Below are 22485 nucleotides of genomic sequence, written 5' to 3' on the forward strand. Positions count from 1 at the left end.
AAACCTGGTTTAAAATGTGCAGCTTCATAAGATACACATGCATGGCAAATATGAAGTTGCTATCTTCAATATTGCAAAAGTTATGACCATCGTTAAAGTTTTCGGACGGGCACACGGACGGACGGTCAAAATTTGTGTGCGTATGGAAAGGTGTTGTCCATATACACATGCATACCAAATATGAAGGTTATATCTCAAGGGACATAGAAGTTATGAGCATTTTTCGAAACCTAAACGCAGATTTTGAAACCTAAACGCAGACCCCTACTTCAAGGTCACAGGGGTCAAAATTGTTGTGCGTATGGAAAGGCCTTGTCCATATACACATGCATACCAAATATGAAGGTTATATCTCAAGGGACATTTATGGCCATTTTTGACCTTTGAACTCAAAGTGTGACCTTGACCTTGGAGATATCGACGTAATTATTTCGCGCGACACACCGTCCAATGATGGTGAACAAATGTGCCAAATGATTTTAAAATCTGACAATGAACGACATAGTTATGGCTCGGACAAGCTCATTTATGGCCATTTTTGCCCTTTGAACTCAAAGTGTGACCTTGACCTTGGAGATATCGACGTAATTATTTCGCGCGACACACCGTCCAATGATGGTGAACAAATGTGCCAAATGATTTTAAAATCTGACAATGAACGACATAGTTATGGCCCGGACAAGCTTGTTCCGCCAGCCCGCCAGCCAGCCAGCCAGCCCGCCAGCCAGCCAGCCAGCCCGCCCGCATTCGCCAATCTAATAACCAGTTTTTTCCTTCGGAAAACTTGGTTAATAAAACAATTGTTTCGTAACAAATAACAATATAAATCCAATGATGATTATTTTAGGTCTATTAAGTTCATTTAGTTTCCAATATCATCTCCATATGAAAATCTTAAGTATACAATGTATCAAAATAAACACTTCATTAATAATAACATTGCTTTATAACCAGCATGCACATGTTACAATAGAAATTAAAACACCAAGTACATAAAGAAGTACGTCAGTATTCGCAAAGTAACAAATCTTGCTATACAAACATATAAATGATCTAATTAACACGTAACAAACGATCATCGCAAAAAAGTCTTGGCTTTGGGGGTTTATTATACCAACAAACATATTTAATTGTATTAATACTTCATGAACTCAATTTCAAATGAAATCTGAATAACTGAAAATAGTGTAAGATGTTTAATGAAAATACTCATTCGACCCGGTCATGAAAGGGGCTGCAAGATCTTGTTACCACCGCACCAAGTTATAAACAACACAAGTTGTTCAATTTGTTGAATTGTCAAATGTGTATTTAATGTTTACTTTGATTGTTTTCTTTCACTGCAATACTTGCACCATCTGGTAACAAAACAAACAGTCTTTTAAACTTTTGAACATTAACTATATATGACAACTTTTCATTGATCAAGATATCAGTACGTCTCTTGAAGGTGCTTCCAAAAATACTTTAATCTCCCTGAAAAGAACAAAATACACATGAACTAAACTGTAAAACTTAAAAAAATAAATAAATAATTGTCATGCTTGATATATAAGATAGCTCAATAGGATTTAGATACGAATACATGATTTTACAGAAAAATAAGTTATTGATCCTTTTGTCTATTTGTTTAAATAATGCTGTATTATCTCTTTATGCTTATTTAATAACTCTCGGCCTAATATGTTTACACATTCCTGATAAAAAGCACACAAACATAAGTTTAATAACACTTTTTGTAATTTTGTTACAATTATATTCACATAACACCTTGCACAAACAATCCTTACGATTTTGTGTATTAAACAAGTGCCTTAGTTGGAAGTAACAATTCACTGAAAATTTAACATTTTGTAACAATCAATTTTATAGAAACTCACAAGAAAAGGTTTGCCGCAACAGAAATATTTTCCTTCCCGTGCGTGGGTGGCTTTGTGTTTGGAGATTCCCGACTGTGTTTTGACCTCTCAACCACACTGCTCCCAAACAAATGGCATTGTACAAGTAAAAAGTATGAATATAAATTATCGACAATCATGATAATTTTGAGTAGCATGAACGTCGTGATTATCATATTTTAAGCACGCAAAACAGTACCAACAATGTTTTATTGACCAACTTTTGTAATTTAGACAGACTTAAAATATTATTGACCAACTTTTGTAATTTAGACAGACTTAAAATATTATTGATGTTATGTCAATCCTTCGATTCTCTAGTTTAGTTTGTATACCACACATAGCATTTCAAAAACGTGACCCACACATAGCATTATTGCATTTTTGAGCACACACTCCGAATCAGAAGTATTTGTGCAAACATACAATGTATGTAGCTTCTCTATGAAGAATTACAATGTCCGCCCTATTTTTGAAACCTTCGACAATATTATAACGAACGTTTTTGTTGATTGAACAAAAAATATACCGCACATAGCATTTCAATTCGTGTCTTTTCAAACGCGCGGTTGCACTTTTTGGAAAAAATACTAAATTAATTTTGCGCAAACTTAACACAGTTGTGTATTTTTACAATGACCGGGCTCTTGTCTTTGTTTTTTTTTGAAAATGGTTTTGAATTAATGAAGAAATTATCAAAAACGTTACCTGAAGCGATGGTTTGTTGACATCCGATTGTCCCACACATAGCCGAAAAAGTCACGTGGTACAGGCACTATGAATACGCGAATATTCATTTCTTTTTACTAACATTGCTTTAGTTAAACGAGATTTTCAGAGGTTTTGTGGACAGTACTGCACAAACAAGTCATTACTGATTAACGATTGCAAGCAAAACAAAAACGTAAAAGTAATGTAACTTTATTACATTTCATACTTCATTTAAAGCATTTTAAAAACTCATTAGAACATCAGAACATACGTATGATTAATTTAATATATGGCGTTTAATGAGCGTTTGAAAGTGCTCAATCATCTTATTTTAACGTTTGCGACTGTCTGGTTTAAAACGGCGGATTTGTTGCATAAATGTCACGATGTGTCGGTGTTAACGTCCTGAGTAAAGGTACTGTATAAGTACTGTTAAGTTTAACTTCTGAAGTAATTTGAAATGTTGTGTGTATTCTAGTGCTCAGTATTTGAAATACTGTAAACAATTGCATCAATAACATTGTGTATATTCAAATAAGCTACTTTTACAAAATTGACATATGTTTCAAAGTAGCAGTTCTTTAGATCGTGTAGTACTAATATATATATGTAATCATTCGTTTTGATTAATAATTATGGCACAAGAATGCTGTCTATTAGCTAAAGAAACTTCAGCGTACAGTTTATATAGTATTGACAGACCTGTATAAAAATCATAAAAAGCGACATTTGAAGTTATGGTAGCCAGAACTAGCTGTCTATAAACAGAAACCGGTGATGGTAAGACAGTTAACTAGACGCAAGCCAAGCTTGTTGAAACAAATACGTTCTCAAACTTCAATTGTACATTTTGTCTTGATTGTTCAAACTCCATATTCATCAACTCACTGGTAAGTCTTCATAACGATGAAGTGAACTTTCGTTGTATCTTTTGGGGTCAAACTCTTTCCAAAGTTTTTCAAACTCACTGGAAAACTGTGATACTATACGCATATTCCTCAGCGCGACAAGGTTTTCCTGGTTTCCTGATATAGCTTGGCGGGTCCAGTTGAAAGAACCGGTCAGTAGATGTGTTCCGTCTATCACCACAAACTTGTGGTGCATGAGATAGGAAGAGTTGTCTGTCCGCACTGGGATTCCTTGAATGGAAATGTTTATTACATGTACAATTTATGCATGTGATCGAAATATTTAAAAATGAACCAGATATTTGCAAGCTTCATTAATCTACAACCCACTCCCAATCTGCAGCTTTCGGTAGCGCAATCGTGTCTATAGAATTTATAGTTCAACATCATCATCACCCATAAAGTTTAGACACTTTGGACTTAGCATTGCAACCACGTTTTATGAAGTATACAAAAGAAAGTTTTGTGCCACAAAGCCTTATCACAATACAGACGGTGTATGACCGAAAAATAACTATTGTGGTAAACGACCTGCTTCGCCCATTCTCCAGCCATAAGATTGTACTTAATGCATTTTACTATTAAATGAGATTTATTCATCTTGATTTTTCTATTATTTTACATTTAAAAAAATCCTAAGTTGAAATCATTCAGAGCCAGTTATACCCTGTATGAAACAGGAGCTGTCAGAAGACAGCACCCTCAACATTTCGAGTGCTTGATTGTTAGCAATAGCTTGGGTGGGATGGTTGGACGGTCTTTCAAAAATAAAATATTTATTTATGTTTTTTACAATGTTTAAAAAAAAACACAACAAGAGATGTGTTTGTCAAAAACACAATGCCCCCCTAATGCGCCGCAGACAGACAGACAGACAGACAGACATATGATATTTCAAAAATAAGAAAAAAACAAGAGCTGTCTCCATATGATGACATATGCCCCCAATAAACGCTTAGATAGAAGTTATGAGCATTTTTCAAAACCTAAACTCTGATTTCAAAACCTAAACGTGGACCCTAAGTTCAAGGTCAAGGGGGTCAAAATTTGTGTGCGTATGGAAAGGCCTTGTACATATACACATGCATACCAAATAGGAAGGTTACATCTGAAGCAACATAGAAGTTATGAGCATTTTTCGAAACCTAAACACAAAGTGTGACGTATAGACAGAGGGACAGATGGACGGACAGTGCTATCACTATAATATGACCTCCTTCGGGGGCATAAAAAAGGGGAAAAAAAATTATTTTTTTTTTGGGGGGGGGGCGATTTTGGGGAGGGGTGTGGGGGATGGTTTGGGTGGAGTCCATTGTGGTATGTCAGGTAAGTGTTGTTTTGTCGAAGTATGAATCAAATCTGATCCTAAATAAAGAAGTTATGGCAATTGAAGCAAAATTTATTTATTTGACCTTGAGATTCAAGGTCACCGCAGGTCATTCAAAGGTCAAGGTCAAATTCAACTTGCCAGGTACAGTACCCACATGATAGTAAGAAAGTATTTGAAAGCAATAGCTTTGATACTTTAGAAGTAAAGTGCATCTAAATACAAAATTTAACAAAATATTCAAAGTTACTAAGTCAAAAAAGGGCCATGATTAGGTCAAAATGCCAACCAGAGTTATGCAACTTGTCCTGTACAGTTCCATTATAATAGTTAGCGAGTGTTCCAAGTCTGAAAGCAATAGCCATGATACTTTAGGAGTAAAATGGACCGAAACACAAAACTTAACCAAAATTTCAATTTTCTAAGTATAAAAGGGGCCATAATTCTGTCAAAATGCCAGTAAGACTTACATATCTTTGCCTGCACAGTCCCCTTATGATAGTAAGTAAGTGTTGCATGTATGAGAGCAATAGCTTCAATACTTTAGGAATAAAGTGTACCTAAACACAAAAGTTAACCAAATTTTCAATTTTCTAAAAATAAAAAGGGGCATAACTCTCAAAATAATGCTGACAGAGTTATGCACATTGACCTACATAATTGTCTTGTTGCCATAAAGGAGTATTCCAAGTTTGAGTTAATTATCTTTGATACAGTAGTGTTAAAGTTATTTTACTTTATAAAAAAACTTTAACCAACGCCGACGCCGGGTCGAGTATAGCTATTTTTTTTCGAAAAGTCAAGCTAAACATAAATGAATCTGATGTATGTGTAAACATACGGAACAATTTAAGAAGTTCTTAACATAAGACATTAGAGTACTTAATTAATAAAACAAAGACTGACCTTCTTTTCTTAATCTCCATATCTGGGATCCTGTAATATCTATCTGCTCATCGTCACATATCACACGTACGCGCACGTTGTTCTTGTGAGCCGTCACAAGAAGGTCCCCGAGGTCGGCACAGCATATAACAAACACACAGACGTCCAGCGATTGTTTGGCATCGGCTAAAAAAGTGTACAGACGACTTAGGGAGTTATGTTCGTGAGTAAATCTACAGTTCAGTCGACGACAACCGTCTCCGACAAAGAATTCTTTGCAAGCTATCTGAGCGTCAGGAAAGAATAAAACTTCTTCAACAAATTGTTTTTGATCATTGTTTCTTACCGCATTGTCACAACACATGCGTTTAATCCGTTTATATGCAAAATATACAAGTTCCGATGCTACACCACATGCAAGCACTATTCCTATGGCTTTTACCCAACGGTTAGAGAATAAACTCTCCCCAGAAATTGAAACCGGTCCAACCATCTCAGTTTCAACTTTTCCCCGGTGACTGAGAAAACGTCCTGAACCGAAAATATTCATGAGTTAAACGCGATCACACTGTAGATATGCAAAATAATAACTAATATTTTACTCAGCGAAAATTGTTTACTGAACACTCAACTTTTAACACGATTTATTTAACACATGGAAGACGAGCAAAGTGAAAGTAAAAATATTTTTATTTACGTCAAGCGGTTAATCGATTAGTCTAAGGATCTACCATATTTCCGTTTCCGTTTCCAACATGGCAGTACCTAATACATTGTAGTGAATCATCACAACCAAAACTGATTTACGGTGTCTCTGGCTTTTTAAACTAAACACTTAACCAGAATGGCCGCATCAAACGATACGGTTCTTGATTTTGGTGAAGAAGAATTTGATCAAGCTCGTGTATTGAAGTAAATACGATTACTTTATTACTTTGACAGTGAAATCGCTTATGATTTCGGATGCTTTTTTCGGATAGTAAATTATAGTTCATAATATTATTAATCGTAGAGGTGGCTTAAATCGTTGTTTACCTGTGTTCGCCGTATTCACATTTTTCTTACTGATTACGCAAGATTTATCCATGTTCAATAGATTTGACATCACAATGTTGTACACAAAAGTAATTCACACAGTAGTACTATGTCAAAACAAGTAAACGCACATCCAACACCTGTTAAGAGACATAATAGGGCTTATTTACTCAGTGCCCTCACAAGTTCATAAAGGTTACTGCCCCCCTCCCCCCACCCTAGTTAAAGTAGTGAGACTGAGAAGGAGAAAGGTTTCAGCTATGAATGATTATTTCACGGTCTATAACCATATCGGTCCGCCTCTCGGATGAAAATGCTATACCGGTACCCCTCTCGGATGCGGTACCGGTCATTCTCGGATAAAATCATAATTCTGTTATAGAGAGTGGTCACCAAAATAGTGTTTTTGATCTTGAAGGAAACGCAGTACGTCAAAAGTAAGTATTGCACGGAACATTACAATAATTGACTTATGTTTGCATGTGCTTCGTTTTAATTTTCTGTTTACTGAAGTTTAGATATAAGCCGCACAGTTACACGTTGCACTGTTGACTATCGCATTGTTGTGTGGTTAATATTACTTTTCATTCGCTACGATACACCTGACCTTAAAATTTATATCAGAGGCAAATCCGTTATAACTAAGGAGTATTTAAACTCATATTTATAACTGGTGCATATGTAGAATGTTCAGAAAATTGTCATTTTTGGTTTACCTGAAGCACAGGTATCCCTCTCTTTTATGGGATTTCATCACACAGGCAACGTCTCGGATTCGTTTCACTTACAGCAGTTTGTTTATTCACATAAATTGTCATATTTCTCAGCTGAATTTACAAATTATTGTTAAGTTTATAAAAATTTAAGTATGCGATTTAAGTAACAATTGCGAAGTTACTTATATAAAACTCTATAAATATAAATAAATAAATAAATATAATTTTTTCTTCAGATCACAATCACGTAAAAGACGACCTTAAGTATCTAAGTATGGCTTCATCAACCAAAGGGACGTAAGACATCCCATACATCTACTGCGACTGATTCGCACTGGGTTCCAAACAAACCAGCTTTCGGTGAGGTAGGCAAAGGTGTAATGATTAAGATTCGATTATGTTTCTATCAAAACTAACCACAAAGGAACTGTGTACTGTAACGAAAAACAGCAATGATTTAATGATCACCATGTATACTCGAACCCACGTTATCTTGGTATTAAGTAAAGTGAGTTATGAGTAACACACCCTTCAAGCTAATTCGTATCAGTGTCAATTTTAACTTAACATTTTAAATATACACATGACACATTATGCATTTGTAGGGAAAATTCATTTGATTTGCTTCGACGCCAAAAAGCAGAGGAAATCGAAAAGATCAGACGTATCAAAGCTCTCTGGCATGCCGAGAGGGTGTCACCCAGTTAGCTTACACCACAAGTGCGACGAAACACAAGTTTTGCCTTCCAGAAGACATGGTATTGAACTACAGAATCTTGTTAAAAAAATGAACTGTGCTTGAGCAATTTGTGGAACTTAACTTTGAACATGTTGTTTTTCTCATCTATATATGTCTATGTATGTACCACATTTTTAAGGGCGTACCAACGGCAATACAATTTTTCTATGTTTCGTATCAAAGTTATTTAAGAACATGAGAAACACATCAGGTCCAGACATGTTGGAAAAGGTATCTGCTGTGCAAGTAAGATGTATATAAGCATGAGCAGAGTGTTTAGAAAGGTTTGAAAGATGTCCAAAAGATTCCAGGTGACATTTATCGCTTAAAACACAAATCTCTTTTTAAAGATTTTGAAAACAAGTATATAAGCGTTGAGGCAAACGTGATATTTACTTTTTTAGCTTACCTGAGCACAACATGCTCATGGTGAGCTTTTGTGATCGCCTTTTGTCTGTCGTGCGTTGTCCGTTGTGTGACGTCAACATTTGCCTTGTTTACTCTCTAGAGGCCACATTTATTGTCCAATCTTCATGAAATTTAGTCAGAAGATTGGTTACAATGATATCTTGGATGAGTTCGAAAATGGTTTAGCTTGCTTGAAAAACATGGCTGCCAAGGGAAGAGGCATTTTTCCTAATATGGCTATAGTAAAATCTTGTTAGCACTATAGAGGCCACATTTATTGTCTGATCTTCATGAAACTTGGTAAGAAGATTTATCCCAATAATATCTTGAATGAGTTCCAAAATGATGCCGGTTGATTGAAAAACATGGCCGCCAGGGGGCGGGGCATTTTTCCTTATATGGCTATAGTAAAACCTTGTTAACACTCTAGAGGCCACATTTATTTCCAGATCTTCATGAAATTTGGTCAGAAGATTGGTTTCAATGATATCTTGGATGAGTTCGAAAATGGTTAGGTTTGAATGAAAAACAAGGCCGCCAAGGAGTGGGGCATTTTTCCTTATATGGCTATATATAGCTTTAGTAAAATCTTGTTAACACTCTAGAGGCCACATTTATAGTCCGATCTTCATGAAACTCGGTCAAAAGATTCATCCTTATAATATCTTGGACGAGTTTAAAAATGATGCCCATTGGTTGAAAAACATGGCCACCACAGGGGCGGGGCCATTTTCCTTATATGGCTATAGTAAAACCTTGTTAACACTCTTGAGGTCACATTTATTTTCCGATCATCATGAAACTTGGTCAGAAGATTTGTCCCAATGATATCTTGGATGACTTTGAAAATGGTTTTGGTTGCTTTAAAAACATGGCCACCAGGGGCGGGGCATTTTTACTTATGTGGCTATATGGCTAAAGTGAAACCTTGTTAACACTCTAGAGGCCATATTTATTGTCCAATCTTCATGAAATTTGGTCAGAAGATTGGTCTCAATAATATCTTGGATGAGTTCGAAAATAATTATGTTTGCTTGAAAAAAATGGCTTCTAAGGGGCGGGGCATTTTTTCCTTATATGGCTTTAGTAAAATCTTGTTAACACTCTAGAGGCCACATTTACTGTCCGATCTTAATGAAACTTGGTCAGAAGATTCATCCCGATAATATCTTGGATTAGTTCAAAAATGATGCCGGTTGGTTGAAAAACATTGCTGCCAGGGGGTGGGGCATTTTTCCTTATATGGCTATAGTAAAACCTTGTTAACACTAGAGGCCACATTTATTTTCCAATCATCGTGAAAATTGGTCATAAGATTTGTCCCAATAATATCTTGTTATCTCAGGTGAACGACTTTGGGCCTTTCAGGCCCTCTTGTTTCTTTAAGATTACATCAATATAGTATTATCTCTAGTAATATAAATTCGCAAATATGGAATATTTTGTTTCGTAATGCATGCCTTTGTAGAGTTGATATTTCGTCGATATGTCTTTTTTAACTGTTAACTGTGTACACTTCTTTGTTTATAAAGCAATCGATTAGTATGTTGTACTGTTTCATGCAATAACAATAACTGTTATATTAATGATTATACAATAGTAGTAATATATACTCCAATAAAATCAGGTTGATGATGTAATGGAAGTTATGCAAGTTATTTGCTAAGCATGGGGCAACACATCTAAAGCCCCATAGCAGTATCTTAAGCGGAAATTCATTTTCTGAAAAGTATGATCATCCAGCAAATGCTAGAAATAAACATCCTCCGCCGAATATTATTGATTGTGCAAAAGAAAGTTATTTACTTATAAGTGTAAAGCAGACAAAAGCGCGCATGTACACCACATGACTATGGTAAAAATACGCATAACTGAAAAACAAATCACTAAAGTTCTATCAATTAAAGGCCTATAGCCCTTACATGTCCGAGTCATCCTGGCAATACTTGTATAAAACCCACAGAAGAACGATAATTCAAAGTCATTTATTCGTGCACCGCCGAAGTAAGATGATACACATTTATTGTACGTTTCTTGAAACGTCATGCAGCAGTTATTCACAAACAGCTCCAGACGAATGGACGGGCAACACCAACAAAAATATTATATTGGCCGGGAATATCTTTACATTCTGTCATATGAGTTTTAAAATGGTCATTTTAATCAGTTTTATAATTTAATCCTTTTGCACACACTCCATTATAGGAAGTAAACGCTCCTGGATGTATCTTCGCGTGATAATTGCATCCTATTTTAGTGATGAACACTTTGTCTCAATGTTCGCACCCAAATGGGAACCTTTGTGTTCTTGTAAATGTGCTTTCAAGAATGTTGTTTTCCATCAACATTTAGGTAAAATCGGATTTTCGTCCACAGGCATATATGACTCCGTCCTTTCTCCGCTTGCAGTCGCGAACAATGTATCTGATTCCATAATTGCCTCGCATGCAAATCAGGTACTGCCAAGTAATGTTGACTCCGACTTTTCATCCTCGCTCGAGTCGAAATTAGACTGAACCCAAAGATGTGGAGCCAAACCTACTAAAAAATAGAATATAGTAATTTCAGTTTGCATGCCCATGTCTGCTATTATTAATGAGAAAAAAAATAAATGGTCGGTTTAGTATTGTTTTCGCAGAGTTATTGCGCCGGAAATCATTGTGTGTACACCACAGAAAATTGTCGTGTTTCAGATTGCCTGACTGACCCTCATTGGCATTCCATGTCTCAGATTTATAACATTATCGCATTTCTCTACAAAAACATATAATCATTATTTCTGCGCATACTTTTGTAAACAAAACATCCGGAAGTGAGATTTTACAACGATCGAACTTGTTATAAGCATGGACTTGGTTACATGTTTTTGGTTCAATCAAATGTTAAGTATCATGCAGAATAAGATTTCCAACAGTGTGTTTGCAATGGATGTCTTTCCAGAGTACATGTATGCCTTTGCTTAATGTGGACATCGTCTGATGATTGAAATTGATTTTGCACACTCATTTATTTATAAAATGCCGACCTACCACCCCTGAAATTTCCATGTTTTTTTTTCAACTGAAACAGGTTTTTTTAAGTAAAAACCTGTTTTGCAGATACCAATTTGTATCACCTAAAACCTTAAATAACATGTTATAATGATCAGGCTTACTTTTTCAAATGCTTAAATTATTGTTAGAATTAAAATAAAAAAATGAGCAATAAACTTCAAATAATTGATATTTAAAAGGAATCATCAGTAGGGGGTTTCATTAGACCAACTCCATCCGAGAGGTTGCCTGTGAAGGAATAATCACACATCAGAGAGGGATACCCGTGCTACGTACAAACAGAATGCTGACAGTTTTTACAATTTTTTGACAATGTCAATTGTCTGTTCTTGTTTTAAACCATTTCTACAATTATTTCATACAACTAATTTAATCAAGGCGATCAGATATTCGCATTAAACACGCACAAAAACATTTAAAAATAATGAAATACATATTCAATAGCAGGACATCCCTCAATTGTGTCGCTTAAATATAATTAATCACTAAAGAAGCAAAGAAAATAAACATATAACTACCAAGCAGAATAGTTTTTATGTTCCGTGCAATACTTACATTGAATGACGCGTGTCCCTTTTTTACAATAAACTGTTGTTTTGTGGATGACCATCCACACAAAACCATGTCTTTATCCGAGAATGACCGGTGCCGCATCCGAGAGGGGGACTGATAGGGTTATACACCGTGTATTTGACATTACAAAAACTAATTAAATACCAAAAAACAAGTTTTTAACTATCATAAGACAGTTGCAAGTCTATTTTTATTAACAAAACCCTACTTTTTGCCTTTATTAAACGCAAGGCTTAGATAATATCATTTCCATTTTAATTTCTTGGTACATGAAAAAAAAAAGAAAAGAAAAAAAACGCAATAAAGCATGCGTTTTTTATATTTTTGAGAATCTTACCTTGATGTGCTTAAAGGGATCTTTTCACGCTTTGGTAAATTGACAAAATTGAAAAAAGTTGTTTCAGATTCGTAAGTTTTCGTTTTAGTTATGATATTTGTGAGGAAACAGTAATACTGAACATTAACCATGCTCTTATATAGCCATTATATGCATCTTTTGACGATTTTAAAACCTAAAAATTATAAAGCGTTGCAACGCGAAACGATTGAATAATTTGGAGAGTTCTGTTTTTGTCGTTAAATTTTGTGAAACAACGAAGATTGCTTATATAAGGTATAAAATACGTCACGAATGTGTACTCGGCGGAATAGCTCAGTAGGCTAAAGCGTTTTTACTTCAGGACTCTGGCAGGACTCCAGGGGTCACTGGTTCGAAACCTGCTCCGGGCAATGTTCTTTTCCTTTTTTAAATTTTTTCTTGATTTTTTACTGGAGCTTTTACGATCCAATGTTTATATTTATCAATATAAAGCATTTAATGAATAAGTTAAAAAAATGCCAAAATCTGTGAAAAGGCCCCTTTAAGTATGTGGGAAATATGTTTAGAGGATAGACTTCATTTTTAATTAAATTGATTGCTTCTTAATTTTTGTTTTCAATTTATGATTTTTTGTGATAATGTTGATCCATGATTAGTCGAGGATATGTTTGCTGATGATTTGAAAAACATAGTTTCGTAAACAGCATTTTATAATTATCAGAAATTAAGAGTTTCTGAAAAAGTGGTTCTCAGCGTTAATACTTACGTAGTGAACTTATTATGTTGTTTTTTTTCAGGTTTGTATATAAAACTATTTAATGAATATACAGACATAATAATGACAAAGTAATCATTACCCATCCCAAACTGAATTTAGTGAGTTTAGATAAACTAACAGCATTAACTGATGTGAATGCTATGGTTTAAATTTATTGCCATGATGGACATGGTGAGTCTCATAGTCTCATTTTAGTCATATTTTTTTGATGGCAATTGTTACCAACGTCATTCACAATTTTGATATATTCGATAATCAGATAATTTGTTTGTTATTTTCAGACATCCTGTTGCTGTTGGGTTTCATTTAGCCTTTCGGATTGGGGCACTGTTAGCGTATTTCCTCTGTGGCTGGTTCAGTGACAGCTTCATTACAAATTTTGTTATTGTTGTAATTTTGTTATCTATGGACTTCTGGACTGTTAAAAACATTTCAGGTACTGTCACTTTTTAAAGCGTTATTGTACATGAATTCTTAAGTTCATATTATTTGGTATATTACTTGTTTACCTTGAAAAACTATTCACAGTATAGCGTTGAGTTATACTACTCTCACTAATGTTGGTGTCAGCGTCTGCATAGTGCTTTGGTAAAGGTGTACATGTAACATCTCTACATCACTGTTTCTATTTAAGGTATTCAATTTTAAACTTCACACATTTATTGAGGTAATTTTAAAAGGTCGCCCCATTTCGTACGCAGTTTCTACTACAAGTATATATTTTTTGCTTCACACATGTGTTTGGGGTCATTTTGTGAGGTCAATGTCCGAAACTTAGTCTGAAGATTTGTCCCAACGGTATCTTGCATGAGTTAAAAAATGGTTCAGGTTGGTTAAAAAACATGGCCGCCAATGGGGGCTGGGCATTCTTCCTTTCATGGCTATAGTAAAAAATTGTTGACACTCTTTAAGTCATGTTTATTGTCCAATCATTACGAAACTTGGTTAAAACAATTGTTTTAAAAAGTGGTCTCTGTTAAAAAACTTCAGTGTATTTTACTGTGATTTTCTGTGAAGGTTGTGTTTATGCTAACCTTTCTTGCAATGTTAATTACATTCACCTAAATTAATTAGTTTCAAAATATTATTTCTTAGCATGGCCATATTTCTTGTTTAAGTTATTCATTTTCATCTTTAAGGTTACATATTATTTGCAACTACTCCAGATATTCAACTTCTGTGACTGACATAAAATGTACCATCAAAGCGGGAAAATAGTGGGACAGCTCTTAATAATATGTGAATGAATTCTTTTTGTAATTAAGTGAAGTGAAATTCACGCAAAACAATTAGTTTTCTAGTATTCACTAAATGTGTGTAAAAATTATCAGCTTCGGTATCCATTCTAAAAATCATCCTATCATTAGGTGGCACAGTTTTATATGTAGTTTGTTTACACCTGTAACCTAATGGCAATCATATTGAAGTATTGAACAAATTTTATATTTGTATCTTTGTTGAGTCTTCCTCTAAATTTATTGCCAAAAAAGCACTCCAGAAAAAAATGTTCATTTGTCTTGTTTAGCTGTACTGTTTAAACCATTGTATGCTGGCATTCAAGTATGATTATTTTAAAGTCTTTAAAACAAGCTTTATTCACAAGGTATATAACTTAACCCTTTGATAACTTAAAACATGTATTTACATTTGAACATATTTAAACTATGTGTTTTTCTCTATAGGCCGTCTATTGGTTGGCCTCAGATGGTGGAACTTTGTGGATGAAGATGGCAAGAGTAAATGGATGTTTGAATCTCGTAAAGTATGTAAATTGTCAAAATAATAGGTATTATGTTGATTCTTAGCTAACAAATCATGCAAATTGTCAGGAAGAACTAATTTGGAAAACAGCACCATTTTGGAGATAATGTTTGATGGTATAACTGCTTAGTAATAACAGTACTTACTTAACATAACAGAAAAGTATCTTTCCTAATTTGTTCTGTCTGTACACTTACACTTAGCTGTTGTCTTTTTCAGTTCATGTTTTTCATTCCTTTTATTTACAGGACAGGAAGGGAACTGTAACAGCCATGGAGTCCCGTATTTTCTGGCTGTCGCTGGTCATCTGTCAGCTATTATGGATTGTTCTCGTACTTGGGGCACTTTTAACATTAAAATTCAAATGGGCCGTAAGTATTGTTTACATTTATTAGAATTAATACATTGTTATTATGAACATACTTTGTTTGGGGAAACATCTAAATGGCATCTCAAATGTGATGTTAATCATTCTGAAGCATTATGAAAAGTCCAGAGCATTTCCCAGTGATTGTGGTTTAAAAACCAAGAAGCTTAGTTCGAGGTCAAGTTCACTGTAAATTCAATTAGATATAACAAATCAATGCTGTTGGATTTTAAATGTAAACTGTAATAATGGCTTTTTGATTAGCATATCTTTGTGACTGATGCACTTTCATTTCAATTCAAATACATGTTTGAGGCTTATGCTGTCTTTGATAATTTCAATACTTTTATGATTAGGAATAACCCTTAGTGTCTCAGCATCTGCTTGTTGCTCAATTTTCAACAGCCTGATGTACTATTCAATAAGCAATAGTTATGCTTCTGTTGCAGATGGTGTCTCTCATAGGGGTAATAATGAACGGCTCAAATCTTGTTGGATACATTCGATGTAAATGGGGATCCACACAGAAAATGTCTGCATTGGCAAAGAGCTTCCTCACCAGACAGGCCATTAAATCTGTATGTATATTTAAGTCAGTCTGTGCGAACCCCCCCCCCCCCCCACCAAAAAAAAAAGTATGTTGGTAAACTATCTGATAAGCCTGTGCAGTCTGTACAGGCTTATCAGGGGCAAAACTTACCTCCTAAACTGGATTTTGGTTATAACAGCTTTAAACAAAAAATCCCATAAAAGCATAAAATGTTGCCCCTGGTTAGCCTGTACAGACTGCACAGGCTAATTTGGGACAATATTCTGCGCATATGCGTTGGCTTATTTCTAGTACATATGTATACAAAGAAGACTCATGAATAACAATTTTGAATTTATTTTGTAAACATAAGCAACGTCTTCTCAAAAAAAATTGTCTGAATTTAAAAAGTTTATTACATGTAATAGCATAAAGTATTATATTAAGACTTCTGCCAGTAAATCGTATAATTTAATTCTGGTAGTAAACATACCTACAAAGTCACAGTTTTATGTATGAATTTCATGAAAAATTTAAATGCAGGAAAATGTCTAAAGGCCTTGTTAGTGACTGCCAAATACAATAAACACTAAAACTTTAAACACAATATTCTGTTTAAGTGTTGGGAAATTTTACCAATAATTGCAAACAAAAAATGTTAACATATATTTAGAATTCTAAAACATGCCAAGTATAAAATAAAAGGGATGGCATTTAAAGGGAGTCAGTTAATATACAGATACCACCTTTGTAAGCTGATTAAGCAGTTCTTAGATCACATATTTATGCCAGTAACTGACAATATACCTTATTCAGAAACTTGGCTATTTACTAGGTACACACATTTTATGCTCCCCAAAAATTTTCGGGGAGCATATAGTTGCCAGTTTATCCTTCCTTCCTTACTTCATTACTTCCTTACTTCCTTCCGTCACACTTTTGTTACAGTTTCTCATAGCACCTTCAATACTTTACCAATCTCTTTCATATTTGGCATGAATGTACCTTGCATGGACCTCTACCTTTTAATGAGGTTTTGTAACTTGCATGGACCTCTACCTTTTAATGAGGTTTGAGGTAACTGGGGTCTAGGTCAAGGTCACCGAGGCTAATAATAGATTTTTCCATCACACTTTTGTTACAGTTTCTCATATCACCTTCAATACTTTACCGATTTCTTTCATATTTGGCATGTAGGTACCTTGCATGGACCTCTACCTTTTGATGAGGTTTGAGGTCACTGCGATCATGGTCATCAAGGCTAATAATAGATTTTTCCGTCACACTTTTGTTACAGTTTCTCATAGCACCTTTAATACTGTACCGATCTCTTTCATATTTGGCATGAAGGTACCTTGCATGGACCTCGACCTTTTGATTAGGTTTGAGGTCACTGGGGTTAAGGTCATCAAGGCTAATAATAGATTTTTCCGTCACACTTTTGTTACAGTTTCTCATAGCACCTTTAATACTGTACCGATCTCTTTCATATTTGGCATGAAGGTACCTTGCATGGACCTCGACCTTTTGATTAGGTTTGAGGTCACTGGGGTTAAGGTCATCGAGGCTAATAATAGATTTTTCCGTCACACTTTTGTTACAGTTTCTCATAGCACCTTCAATAATTTACCGATCTCTTTCATATTTGGCATGTAGGTACCTTGCATGGACCTCTACCTTTTGATGAGGTTTGAGGTCACTGGGGTCAAGGTCACTGAGGCTAATAATAGATTTTTCCGTCATGCTTTTGTTACAGTTTCTCATAGCACCTTCAATACTTTACCGATCTCTTTCATGTTAAGCATGTAGGTACCTTGCATGGACCTCTACTTTTGATGAGGTTTGAGGTCACTTGGGTCAAGGTCACCGAGGCTAATAATAGATTTTCTGTCATGCTTTTGTTACTTTACCGATCTCTTTCATATTAAGCATGTAGGTACCTTCCATGGACCTCTACCTTTTGATGAGGTTGGAGGTTACTGAACTCAAGGTCACCAAGGCTAATAATAGATTTTCCGTCACGCTTTTCTTACAGTTTCTCATAGGGCCTACACTACTTTACCGATCTCTTACATATTTGCCATGTAGGTACTTTGCATGGACCTCTACCTTTTGATGAGGTTTGAGGTCACTGGGTTCAAGGTCACAGAGGCTATAAATATATTTTCCGTCACGCTTTTGTAACAGTTTCTCATAGCACCTTCAATAATTTACCGATCTCTTTCATATTTGGCATGTAGGTACCTTGCATGGGCCTCTACCTTTTGATGAGGTTTTAGGTCACTGGGGTCAAGGTCACCGAGGCTAATAAAAGATTATATAAGGTGCTTATTAACACATAGATTGACAAAGCGCATCATCGTGGAGCATCCATCAGTTTCACTGATATTCTTGTTTATTTTTGATAATAGATTATAGTCCAATCCAATGTAAATGTTATCCCTGTGGAACAGTTTTATTTGTATCTTAAGAAAATTGTCAAAAAACAACAACATATGTTAACCTCCTCCAGAATAAGAAGTATGATAGAAATAAGGATGGGTCAAGATGGGAATCTTATCAGTGATACCCTGATTGTTAATCCACTCCTCTTCCCACCCACGCCAGTCAGACTTGCATTTACATAATAAGACAAAAATACAGTTCAACCATGTTAATGTCTATTGGTTTCTTGTCTGAAGTTTTTTGAAAATATTCTCTTACAAATGAGCTGCATCATGAAAAAATGGGTCTTATGCCATGTGCCGCCAGCCCAGCTCTAGAGAAGTCTAGGCAGCCAGGTGTTAAGGTCTCATGTGGAAAGGGTCAGGGAAGCTTCTGACCAGACTAGGCAGATGCTGCTCGGGAGCTACTTCTGCTGCATATGGCATAAGGCCTAATCGGCATGATGCCCCTCAAATGATCTGTTCACAATTTAAAAGAATGAAGGATTTTTTTCAGCAGATTGGTTTTCATACTGAGTACCTTTGTACATTTTGTCAAGGTTTAAATTGAATTTTGTTTAGAACACTTATTATCAAGTTAATAACACAAACAGTCCATTATATTCGAGGGATTTTCAAAGAAACCAGGAAAGTTTTCAGATTTTCAACCAAGCTTTCAATTAAGTTGAAAATCCTGGTTATAGATAGGATTAGGTTACTGTAAGCTGACAGCAGCGTCAAACGGTTGGTTTCCTATCAATAACTGTCGTTTCGTTGACAAATCTTGTTGAAACATTGTATAAAGCAACCTTCCATTGAGACCTAGCTTGAAATTGTATTGGGGGCTTGTTGGGTCAAGGTTAAGTCACTGTTACTAAAAATAGCTCATGCCAAATAACTTCAGTTTGGGTAGGAATATTTCACTGAAATTATGTGTATAAGTAACTTACATTTTCACCTAAATTAGTATTGTATAATTATTTAAATTAAATTAATAATTTAAACATTGAATACCTTCTTTTAATATGGCATTTCTATTTTTTTCTTTCTTTTACATTTTGCTAGCTACCCATCTTTGCAAGTTTTGTTTCCTGGCTTTAATTACCCCTCTAATTGATTTCAGATGTTTACGTCCAGTAAGCCTAGCGGTGGCAGTGTTCAGCAGACATGACCAGGCTCCATCTCATGACCTTATCTTGTAACTGTAGGAATGTGATAATGCCTTACATAGGACTTGTATGGGAACATGACATCATGCATCTTGGCACGGTAACTCAACTTGAGTTTGGGATGTGCTTTAAATGTTTTATTGTTCATCTGAGTACATGTATGCACCATATGAAAAAAACAGCATAATTGCTGTACATGACACTTAATGAAACATATAGGTTTTTTTAAATGACAATATAGTTAGGCAACAGAACAACCATCTTATTAATTGCTTTCAAATGAAAAGTTTTACTTTATGTGCTCCTTCTTTTCGTTCTTAATATCAAATAACTGCTTTAGCTATATGTATTCTAGAAAAGAACTTCATGAAGGAACAAATCTTTGCCACATCAGATTTATGAACAAATATTAGCAACCTAAGGAGCTTACATTAGAGGCAGTTGGATTTTAATTTTTGTCCGAAATAAAATAGTTTTTGTTACAATCATTTTGAAATGATACCCCAAGTGGGCATAGCAGGAAGGTAATGATTGGTGTTATCAATTATCGTATCTTAGTGATGTCTCCTGAAGCAATACATCCAACTTTGGGAGCTCTGTATTTTGCTTGCTTACAGTTACTTGCTGCATTTTAATAATTCAGTATATGGTGTCTGGCAAACATAGGGTTGCTTCATGGTTATTTATTATTTTACTAAACAATTGTAATATTATTGCTGCATTCCTTGCACTTACATACATATATTCGTGAGTACAATCATAGTACAATCTTTACCAATGCAATATAATTTATTATCCCCACGTTTTTCGGAGAAAAAGTGGGGATATTGTATTGATGTGCGTCTGTCCGTCCATCCGTCCATCCTGGCCACCTGCTCCTCCTACACTATAAGCACTAGAACCTTGAAACTTACATACATGGTAGCTATGAGCATATGTGCGACGGTGACAGTGACGGAATTTTGATCTGACCCCTGGGTCAAAAGATATGGGGGTTGGGGCGGGGCCGGGTCAGAGATTTTCACTCATTTTTTATATTATTTTACACTAACTTCTTCATTTCTGCACCGATTTACTTCAAATTGATACTGAGCCTCTCTTATGACAATAAGGTCAATCTCAACTATGCATGGCCCCATTACCAACCCTGGGGCGCCTCTGCCACATAGGCCACGCCCACCCAAAATTGCCTTTTACTATAATTTCTTCATTTCTACACCGATTCACTTCAAATTGATACTGAACCTCTTTTATGACAATATGGTCAATCTCAGCTATGCATGGCCCCATTACCAACCCTAGGGCACCCCGCCCACATAGGCCACGCCCATCCAAAATTGCCTTTTACTATAATTTCTTCATTTCTACACCGATTCACTTCAAATTGATACTGAACCCCACTTATGGCAATACGGTCAATCTCAGCTATGCATGGCCCCATTACCAACCCTGGGGCGCCCCGCCCACATAGGCCACGCCCACAAAGGCCACGCCCACCCAAAATTGCCTTTTACTAAATTTCTTCATTTCTACACGGATTCACTTCAAATTGATACTGAACCTCTCTTAGGACAATACAGTTAATCTCAGCTATGCATGGCCCCATTACCAACCCTGGGGCGCCTCTGCCACATAGGCCACGCCCACCCAAAATTGCCTTTTACTATAATTTCTTCATTTTTACACCGATTCACTTCAAATTGATACTGAACCTCTTTTATGACAATATGGTCAATCTCAGCTATGCATGGCCCCATTACCAACCCTAGGGCACCCCGCCCACATAGGCCACGCCCATCCAAAATTGCCTTTTACTATAATTTCTTCATTTCTACACCGATTCACTTCAAATTGATACTGAACCCCACTTATGGCAATACGGTCAATCTCAGCTATGCATGGCCCCATTACCAACCCTGGGGCGCCCCGCCCACATAGGCCACGCCCACAAAGGCCACGCCCACCCAAAATTGCCTTTTACTATAATTTCTTCATTTCTACACGGATTCACTTCAAATTGATACTGAACCTCTCTTAGGACAATACAGTTAATCTCAGCTATGCATGGCCCCATTACCAACCCTAGGGCACCCCCCCCCCACATAGGCCACGCCCACCCAAAATTGCCTTTTACTGTAATTTCTTCATTTCTACACCAATTCACTTCAAATTGATACTGAACCCCTCTTATGGCAATACAGTCAATCTCAGCTATGCATGGCCCCATTACCAACCCTGGGGCGCCCCGCCCACATAGGCCACGCCCACAAAGGCCACGCCCACCCAAAATTGCCTTTTACTATAATTTCTACACGGATTCACTTCAAATTGATACTGAACCTCTCTTAGGACAATACAGTTAATCTCAACTATGCATGGCCCCGTTACCAACCCTGGGGCGCCCCGCCCACATAGGCCATGCCCACCCAAAATTGCCTTTTACTATAATTTCTACATCTCTACACCGATTCACTTCAAATTGATAATGAACCTCTTTTATGACAATACGGTCAATCTCAACTATGCATGGCACCATTACCAACCCTGGGGCGCCCCTGCCACATGGACCACGCCCACCCAAAATTGACTTTTACAATAATTTCTTCATTTCTACACCGATTTACTTCAAATTGATACTGAACATCTCTTATGACAATACGGTCAATCTCAACTATGTAAGGCCCAATTACCAACCCTGGGGCGCCCTGCCCATAATAGGCCACACACACACAAAATTGTCTTTTACTATAATTTCTTCATTTCTACACCAATTCACTTCTAATTGATACTGAACTTCTCTTATGACAATACGGTCAATCTCAACTATGTATGGCCCCATTACCAACCCTGGGGCGCCCTGCCCATAATAGGCCACACCCACATTGG

General features: G+C 36.0%; 2 protein-coding genes across 3 annotated transcripts; one reads left to right on the forward strand and one right to left on the reverse strand.

Moving 5' to 3' along the window:
* Positions 1-2809: 2809 nt before the first annotated feature.
* On the reverse strand, positions 2810-6566 carry LOC127866075 (uncharacterized). 2 transcript variants are annotated; one of them, XM_052406466.1, is made up of 3 exons: positions 6427-6566; positions 5751-6260; positions 2810-3748 (listed from the first exon to the last, which is right to left on the reverse strand). In XM_052406466.1, exons 2-3 carry the CDS (start codon positions 6220-6222, stop codon positions 3489-3491), a joined length of 732 nt encoding a protein of 243 aa, XP_052262426.1. In that variant the 5' UTR covers positions 6223-6260; positions 6427-6566; the 3' UTR covers positions 2810-3488. The 2 variants fall into 2 exon arrangements, with proteins under 2 accessions (XP_052262426.1, XP_052262425.1); XM_052406465.1 differs by lacking the exon at positions 6427-6566 and having other exon boundaries at positions 5751-6417.
* LOC127866077 (Golgi apparatus membrane protein TVP23 homolog B-like) lies at positions 6460-21923 on the forward strand. The gene is made up of 6 exons (XM_052406471.1): positions 6460-6641; positions 13632-13786; positions 15033-15112; positions 15360-15482; positions 15928-16056; positions 19554-21923. Exons 1-6 carry the CDS (start codon positions 6574-6576, stop codon positions 19599-19601), a joined length of 603 nt encoding a protein of 200 aa, XP_052262431.1. The 5' UTR covers positions 6460-6573; the 3' UTR covers positions 19602-21923.
* The last annotated feature ends 562 nt before the right edge of the window (positions 21924-22485 follow it).

Source organism: Dreissena polymorpha, chromosome 2 (genome assembly GCF_020536995.1).
Source record: "Dreissena polymorpha isolate Duluth1 chromosome 2, UMN_Dpol_1.0, whole genome shotgun sequence".
Lineage (NCBI taxonomy): Eukaryota > Metazoa > Mollusca > Bivalvia > Myida > Dreissenidae > Dreissena > Dreissena polymorpha.

What these genes read in the sequence shown, in the direction of transcription:
- LOC127866075 (XM_052406465.1), bottom strand. Translation starts at nt 6,279, where the DNA reads ATGAATATTTTCGGTTCAGGACGTTTTCTCAGTCACCGGGGAAAAGTT. An exon ending in ATGGAGATTAAGAAAAGAAG is followed by an intron (nt 3,749 to 5,750) that starts GTCAGTCTTTGT and finishes TTTCCATTCAAG; the next exon opens with GAATCCCAGTGCGGACAGAC.
- LOC127866077 (XM_052406471.1), top strand. Translation starts at nt 6,574, where the DNA reads ATGGCCGCATCAAACGATACGGTTCTTGATTTTGGTGAAGAAGAATTT. An exon ending in GACTGTTAAAAACATTTCAG is followed by an intron (nt 13,787 to 15,032) that starts GTACTGTCACTT and finishes TTTTCTCTATAG; the next exon opens with GCCGTCTATTGGTTGGCCTC. An exon ending in CCAGACAGGCCATTAAATCT is followed by an intron (nt 16,057 to 19,553) that starts GTATGTATATTT and finishes AATTGATTTCAG; the next exon opens with ATGTTTACGTCCAGTAAGCC.